Source organism: Oncorhynchus nerka, linkage group LG28 (assembly GCF_034236695.1).
Source record: "Oncorhynchus nerka isolate Pitt River linkage group LG28, Oner_Uvic_2.0, whole genome shotgun sequence".
NCBI classification, from domain to species: domain Eukaryota; kingdom Metazoa; phylum Chordata; class Actinopteri; order Salmoniformes; family Salmonidae; genus Oncorhynchus; species Oncorhynchus nerka.
The window spans coordinates 72001224-72009800 of record NC_088423.1 but is presented as its reverse complement, the minus strand read 5'-3'; the positions used below and the strand labels follow the sequence as shown (position 1 = coordinate 72009800).

At 46.5% G+C, this 8577-nt stretch overlaps 1 protein-coding gene across 1 annotated transcript; it reads right to left on the bottom strand.

The window, feature by feature from the left end:
- Nucleotides 1–1987: 1987 nt before the first annotated feature.
- LOC135565517 (uncharacterized) lies at nt 1988–2533 on the bottom strand. Its single transcript, XM_065012564.1, has one exon. The coding sequence runs from the start codon at nt 2531–2533 to the stop codon at nt 1988–1990; it is 546 nt and encodes a 181-aa protein (XP_064868636.1).
- Nucleotides 2534–8577: the final 6044 nt, after the last annotated feature.

Genomic DNA, 8577 nt, shown 5'->3' with positions numbered 1-8577 from the left:
GCTGTGGAAGGCTTCCACGCCAGGGAAGCAGCCCTGTCATTGGAACAGTGGTCAGCTGCTGCTGTGGAAGGCTTCCACACCAGGGAAGCAGCCCTGTCATTGGAACAGTGGTCAGCTGCTGCTGTGGAAGGCTTCCACGCCAGGGAAGCAGCCCTGTCATTGGAACAGTGGTCAGCTGCTGCTGTGGAAGGCTTCCACGCCAGAGAAGCAGCCCTGTCATTGGAACAGTGGTCAGCTGCTGTGGAAGGCTTCCACGCCAGGGAAGCAGCCCTGTCATTGGAACAGTGCTCAGCTGCTGCTGTGGAAGGCTTCCACGCCAGAGAAGCAGCCCTGTCATTGGAACAGTGGTCAGCTGCTGCTGTGGAAGGCTTCCACGCCAGGGAAGGGAAGATAAGGTGTTTTTTTAGCGCCGTAGTAAAGAGGCAGCGACTCTGATGATGTTGAGTGTGTTTCTCTCTCTGATGAATCCCTCTCTTGTTTTGGAGTTGTGAAGGGTGAGGCCTGGCCAAGGGCTTGTGTTGCCTGACAAATTAACCTTTTCTGCTAGCCTTTCCTCAGTACGCTCTATGTGGGTCTGTGTGTGTTCTCGTGCGTCTGTTTGTGCACACTTCCTTAATTGCATTAAGAGGATGACGCACTTTCTTACTCTGTTTGAGCTCACTTTAATTGCTTGTGAATGGTGTGCTAGTGAAGCCTGGGCTGATGGCGCAATATGGACATCAATGAGCTATCTTTCATAAGGCTCTCGGGCGGGGGAGGGCTCTGATTCATAAAGGAATTTCACGCACAAAAGGAAAAAAAGCTACAAAATGCCATTGGGTTTGGCTACTGGAGTAGCATCCTCATGGAATGATATTTAATTCATTAGGGTCTCAGACATACAGGCAAAGAAAGACAGAGAGATTTAGTCAAAGAGAAAGAGAGGAGAGATTAATGAAAAGAGAGAAAGAGAGAGAGAGAGAGAGAGAGAGAGAGAGAGAGAGAGAGAGAGAGAGAGAGAGAGAGAGAGAGAATAGAGCGAGAATGAGAGCGAGAGATGCAGTACGAGACCAAAAGATGGGTCAGGAGAGGCAGGGGAAGAATTTAAGGAGAGAAAGACTGATAGAGGTGAAAAAAGTGAAAAGAGACATGAAGAGAGGAGGAAAGGAGAGTGAGAGTGATAGAAGAAGATAGAGAAAGACTGATAGAGGTGAAAAAAGTGAAAAGAGACATGAAGAGAGGAGGAAAGGAGAGAGAGAGTGATAGAAGAAGATAGAGAAAGAGAGAGAGAGATTGAAAGCAATATAGATGTGTGCCCTGGTGTATTTCCCCCAGTTCATACAAAGTGCACTAAGGCTCAGTCAGTGACAGAGCTGGGCTGGGGATATGAACCAGACTGCTGGGTGTATTCACTAGTAGTGTAAAATGACAGCAGCATTTTACACACCGCACCCCAGTCTGACAACTCAATGTATCTAATATGTTTGCATGCATATAGGTACCAAGAGCGTTAGTGTGTTAAAGACTAGCATGTTCTTGAAAGGCTGATTGTGTTATTGTTGTTGGTCCTGACTGTTGTAAAAGCAGTGAGTGCTGAGACTGTGACTGCTCCTAGTCTTCGTTCCATAGGAGACTTAATCATAGGAGACTTAATCACAGGAGACTTAATCACAGGAGACTTCATCACAGGAGACTTCATCACAGGAGACATCATCACAGGAGACTTAATCACAGGAGACTTCATCACAGGAGACTTCATCACAGGAGACATCATCACAGGAGACTTAATCACAGGAGACTTCATCACAGGAGACTTCATCACAGGAGACTTAATCATAGGAGACTTAATCACATGAGACTTCATCATAGGAGACTTCATCACAGGAGACTTAATCATAGGAGACTTAATCACAGGAGACTTAATCATAGGAGACTTAATCACATGAGACTTCATCATAGGAGACTTCATCACAGGAGACTTAATCATAGGAGACTTAATCACAGGAGACTAAATCATAGGAGACTTAATCACAGGAGACGTAATCATAGGAGACTTAATCATAGGAGACTTAATCAAAGGAGACTTAATCACAGGAGACTTCATCACAGGAGACGTAATCATAGGAGACTTAATCACAGGAGTCTTAATCACAGGAGACGTAATCACAGGAGACTTAATCACATGAGACTTAACAATTGGAGACTTAATCACAGGAGACTTAATCATAGGAGACTTAATCATAGGAGATTTAATCACAGGAGAGTTAATCACAGGAGACTTAATCATAGGAGACTTAATCATAGGAGACTTAATCATAGGAGACTTAATCATAGGAGACCTAATCACAGGAGACTTAATCATAGGAGACTTCATCCTAGGAGACTTCATCATAGGAGAGTTAATCACAGGAGACTTAATCATAGGAGACTTCATCATAGGAGACTTCATCATAGGAGACTTAATCATAGGAGACTTAATCATAGGAGACTTAATCATAGGAGACTTCATCACAGGAGACTTAATCATAGGAGACTTAATCATAGGAGACTTCATCATAGGAGACTGCAAATGACAACCCCTTTGTCCGTTTTAACACAAAGTGTTCACGTGTCACTGTTGATCATCATAATGGCCCTGCAGTCCATAAAACTTTTTATACTTTGTAAATATGAATTTTTTCATATCATATTTCAGGTATGTCTAAAGTATATTGGCAATAATAATCTAAGTAGCTCTTAAAACACAATAGTAGTTTACGATCCTTTTTCTAGATTAGGAAGAGCTACACGTGCATTTTCATACATATAAATACTAAGCCATAAAGTAAATGACGTCATACATTAGGTTAATGGCATTGTTGCGACACATTTTATCAGGAGAGCTGAATACAATGCCTCAGGTAGCACACAGCTCCAGAGATGCTCTCTCTCCTCCGTCTTCCCCGTCTCCCCCTCCCTTTCCCCCCTCTCTCTCCTCCTATTCATTTTTCTCTGCTGTTTCCCATTTCTTGCTCTGCCATATTTTTTCCCCCCACCCCCGCCATCTTGGACAGTCTGTCTGCCTCCCTCCCTCCCTTTCTCTCTCTCATCATTTTAATAGTGGACCTCAGAGCGGTTGCCATGTCGACCAGCCAGCATATTACTATGGCAACCAGTCTGTGCGTGGTGAGGCTGCTGATTAGGGAGAGATGTCTCGTGTAGCCTGGCCAGCGGAGAGAAGGAACGAGGAAGGGGGGGGGGGAGAGATTGGGGTGCTTGAGGAGGGGTTGTGTATGTCTGGACATTATATGTGTCTATTTAAATAGAATGTGTAAACCTGCTCTGCTGACTATAATTAGAACATGTATGACATTTTTACCAGCTCAGATCACTCTGACACACACACATAACAATCATACTCTGTACTGGATAGATCTCTGCAGCTGGATTTGATATTATACTGCTAACCGTTACCTCAGAGTAACAACAATATGCTGTCAGACTACTTATATGTCACTGTATCTTCATATCTGCCTGTCCTGCTGTCTCGTTTGGCTCTCTCCTTTATGCCTTTGTTTAGCTTGGTGCCTGTTCTAAAACAAAATCATTTAGTAACTGACACACATATGCTCATTTGAACAAAAACTAATAGCAGGAAGTTAAAACATTATAGGCAGAAAGGGACAATCTCCTCTCCTCTCCTCTCCTCTCCTCTCCTCTCCTCTCCTCTCCTCTCCTCTCCTCTCCTCTCCTCTCCTCTCTTCTCTCTCCTCTCTTCTCCTCTCCTCTCCTCTCCTCTCTTCTCTTCTCTTCTCCTCTCCTTTCCCTCCTCTACAGTATGTTAAGCTCATAGTGTGTTGGTCTGTGTCTGTCAGGGCTGGGCTGAGCAGGGACAGAAACAGGGAGAGCTTTTAAAGAGCTGCCCCCTCCGCCATGGACGCTAATGAACGCTGCAGAGGACGCCTCAGACCTCCCAGATCCATCAGAGAAACTAATTACAAGATCCAATTAAAGAGAGAGAGAGAGAGAACGAGAAAGGAGAGAGAGAGAAAGGTGGTATAAAGAAAGAAACAGTCTCCCTCCTCCACCCTTAAAACATCCAGCCTGTTGGCTCATTGAGGACAGTAATTACAGCATATTTATTATTCATCCCACAGCTAAATAAGAGCCTGACATTTCAGTAACAATAATAAGGACAGAAAAAAAGCCCCACAAACTACATTCTAACTAATTGCCCTGCTCAGAGATTAAACGACTGGGAAAAAATGTGTTATTTGCTTATTCATATCATCCAGAGGAACTATCATCAGCACAGCTATGCACTAGAGATGGAATGTCACTCAGGGAATCTGACTAACGTAGGTGGTCCTCGTCAGGAACAGGATGTTGTTGTGATCACTGATTATGCGTGTATTAAGGAGTGGTCGGCTATATCCCTAAGCATGGTTTTAATGTCTGGTCTCTCTGTTATGTGGGCTCTGTGGTTGGAATGGCTTGTTCTGTCTGGCCTGTGGTCTCTTCCTCATCCACTGCTTTTGAGGTACATTATGTTTACACATTTTGCAGCCGCATTATCACAGTGAACTCAGACAGCAATGTCTTACAATGCAACAAATGATAAATTATTCTCCTGGTGTGGTATTTTGCAATCTGGCTCGCTTGGTTTTTCGCCTGTGCATACAGGCTCCCCTAGCTCTCCATCCCTCCCTCCTCCTTCTCCTCATCTCTCCATCCCCCATCCTGAACTCTGAGGCACCTCATTAAGACAACGGCCCCCTGGCCTCATCGGCTGTGGCTGAGGTGAGGAATATCATATAATCATGAAGTGGAGATGGCATTGCACTCATCAGAAATTATAGATGAGTTTTATGGCGCCTAGGCAGGTCCGGCGGGCACAGGCCCAGGGACCTGGGGGACAGTGGCAGGGGTCGGGTTACTGGTGGAGGGGTCACAGCGAGGGCCTCCACCTCTATATCACTCAGTCCCCTGCACCCTCCGACAGGGACAGGAACTACGCACACCACCCCTCCCCTCCCGAAACCACAGGGAAAGGCTTTGGTCAGACGCACCAAGCATTCAACAAATGGCACTGTACAAACCAAACCAAATCTGAGAATCAGAGCGGCTATTTCATTCTGAGGCACAAGACGTTGCTTAGGCGTCTGCCGCCATCTTACCTTGGCTGGCTCAGAGCGCTATCAGAGATGGAATCTAGTTCTACAATACGACTCAGGTTATTGAGCCCAGGGATTTGAAGTTACCATTAAATTATAAGAAGCTGTTGTACCTGTCCCAAACACATACAGGATACTCAATTCAGGACAATAGGATGACAGTTCAGATGTTTATACTGTATTGAGGACCATAGACTTACTAACACTTTCAGGACTAATGGGTATTTCTCTGAAGCTAGAGTGCTAATAGAGCTAACAAATAAATAAAAAGTATATATTTAAACACTACTGTATTTGCTGGTTTTATTTGTTTGTTTTCGTCTTTCTTTTGTCAGAAGAACTGTTCTGATCACACGTCTGTTCTGCTAAGCCACATTGAGCTGTGTGTTTGTCTGAGTTCCACCTGACCTCGTCACAAAGACAAAAGAAAAGGAGGAAAAATTGTAATCAGTGACCTGCATTTGACTCTGTCCATTTCTAACCCTGTGCTCCTCCTCCTTGAGATGCCCAAGGACTCTCATCCCCCACCCCCTCCATCATCAGCCTTGCAGCCCCTCACAGCCCTCCCCCACCCTTCTCCATCATCAGCCCTGCAGCCCCCTCACAGCCCTCCCCCACCCTTCTCCATCCAGCCCTGCAGCCCCCTCACAGCCCTCCCCCACCCTTCTCCATCCAGCCCTGCAGCCCCCTCACAGCCCTCCCCACCCTTCTCCATCCAGCCCTGCAGCCCCTCACAGCCCTCCCCCACCCTTCTCCATCCAGCCCATAGCCAGGAGGCCGGCACACAGGGGGGTTTCCACACTACTTATCAGCAGATATGACCCGCGTCCTCAGATGCCATGATTGATAGTTGTCATCTATAGCATAGCCAGCCAACCTTCTGCTGCACTATAGCGGCCAAGAGACAAGCATAGTATTTCAGCCAGGATGTCCAGCATCCATCCACTGAGGTCCAGAGCAGAGCTGAGGCTGAGCCTGGATCCTGAAGGAGAGCGGGACCAAGGGAGGAGCATGGTACTTGTTCTGTGGAGGAGTCACAGCATGGATCAGACAGGCTCCTCTTACAACAAGAGCCTTAAAACCAGGATGAGCATTATCCTCTGACATGACAAACTGACATTTTTCTAGCTTGATATACACCCCCAGCCATTCCTCTTCCCCAATTCACACTATTGTACACAGGACTGCACACACAAACCATACCTACATGGTCAAAACACACATACACACAAACTCTCTGACAAACACACACACACACACACACGTGCGCACAAACCCATAGTAGCACTCCAGCTCGGGGCTGTGGGGCAGTAGTTGAGCAATGCCTCCCCGGGGGGGATATTTTATAGTTTGTGTCCATCAGTGGCATGGCCTGGGGCGTTGGGGTTGACAGTAAGTGCTCTCAACACCGGTGACACTGATTCATCTGAGCCATGACACAGATGAGAGAGGAGGGGGCAGAGGGGACAGAGGGGGGACAGACACAGGGAACCAGAGAGGGAATAAAAAATAACTTAGAGACCAGGTCGTGTCATGTCTTGTGACGATACACAGGCCCTCACTAGAGAGTATTATGTATCTGTGTTGGAACCTAGTGTACGTGTGTGAGAGCTCATTCAGGTAGCTGGTGATGCTAATAAGCGCCTTTTGTCTTTTTCCATTGTGATCCTGTACATTTCTGTATGTGTGGTAATGGTAGAGTGGTAGTATGAGCGTAGCTGTTCTCTAGAACACATCCTCTGGACCACAGTGAGGCAGTTCTGAGCTGTGCTGGGCTGGGGAGCTTGGCTTGAGAGGGGGCCCCCCCAATCTAACATGGCATTTCAATTTCTCATCTTCCCTCGCTGCTGTGCCTCTTCTACATATAAATAGGGAGGAGGGTCTGAACCCCAGCCTCCAGGATGCGCATACTAAGCAATCAATGTGTCACCTCTCCCTGACAGTCCTATTTTTTTTTCATACGAGCGCCGGGTTCATTTTTTCTTGTCAGCAGAAGGTAATTTGCTCTATTGTGATTCAGTCCGAAAGCTTGGTGACGAGGTGTCTGATAGGTCGCCCCCCCTCCTTCACCCCCCCAGGGGCTGAATGAGGCACCCCACTACCCAGTCCCCTCTCCCCACACCCAGGCCAGCCCTTCTCCATCTGAGACAGTAGGGCTGCTAAATTAGATAAGCTGGGCTGTAGCCCTGTTTAATAAAAGATGCAGAGCTCCCAGGGGACGGCCTTTCTGAAGGCCGAACAGAGCCATGAACAGAGCCACAGCACAGACAATGGCGTTTGCAATGGCACAATGGACAGGAAGTGGAAAGAATGAACCAATCATGGAAATATATCATTTAAAGCAGCCTCGCCCCATGCACCTCTCTGTCTCTCTCTGTACCCTTATGCATCATAATGGATCATTTTGGCCTCATATTTTGGGTGGAAAAAAATAGAAATATTCATGTATTCATATATTTAGGAACTACATCCTGCTGTTGACATATGTTGGATGGAAGCTTGCGATTTCCAGCTGTTTTATGGCGTTTCAGAAAAAGCTAAATATTTCCAAGGCCATTAGAGCCACTGCATTACCATGAGCAGTAACACCTCCTTCTTGCATGGACGCACTGAGAGCAGGACATAGTGTTTGAAAAAAGCTATATATACGTATGTGAAGTACCCCCATATTACTGAGGTTCCAGTTTCACTGGAAAATGTCACAATAAATAGGGGAGGGGAATATGAAATGATTGGTTATCAGCTCATATTCTTTTGAATAATGTAAATGAATACTTATAGTGATATTTCTGCTGGCCATTAAGTCTTTCATTTTTAGGTTCATGGTTGTGTGTGTGTGTCTGTGTCTGTGTCTGTGTGCGTGTGTTTATGTGTGCGCTAAGGGGTGTGGAATGTTCTGGATGCTCTCATGCAGAGCACAATCACACAGAGCGGCATGGCGTCATGTCAGCCCAGTCCCCACCAGCCTCATTCACATATAATGGCTTTGTTACCAGGAGGATTTTCTCCTTCTCTTCTCCTTCTCTTCTCCTTCTCTCCTTCACCCTCTCTCCTTCTCCTTCTCTTCTTCTCCTTCTCTTCTCCTTCTCTTCTCCTTCTCTTCTTCTCCTTCTCTTCTCCTTCTCTTCTCCTTCTCTTCTTCACCCTCTCTCCTTCTCTTCTCCTTCTCTCCTTCACCCTCTCTCCTTCTCTTCTCCTTCTCTCCTTCACCCTCTCTCCTTCTCTCCTCCTTCTCTTCTTCTCCCTCTCTTCTTCACCCTCTCTCCTTCTCTTCTCCTTCTCTCCTTCACCCTCTCTCCTTCTCTTCTTCTCCTTCTCTTCTTCTCCTTCTCTCCTTCACCCTCTCTCCTTCTCTTCTCCTTCTCTCCTTCACCCTCTCTCCTTCTCTTCTCCCTCTCTTCTTCACCCTCTCTCCTTCTCTTCTCCTTCTCTCCTTCACCCTCTC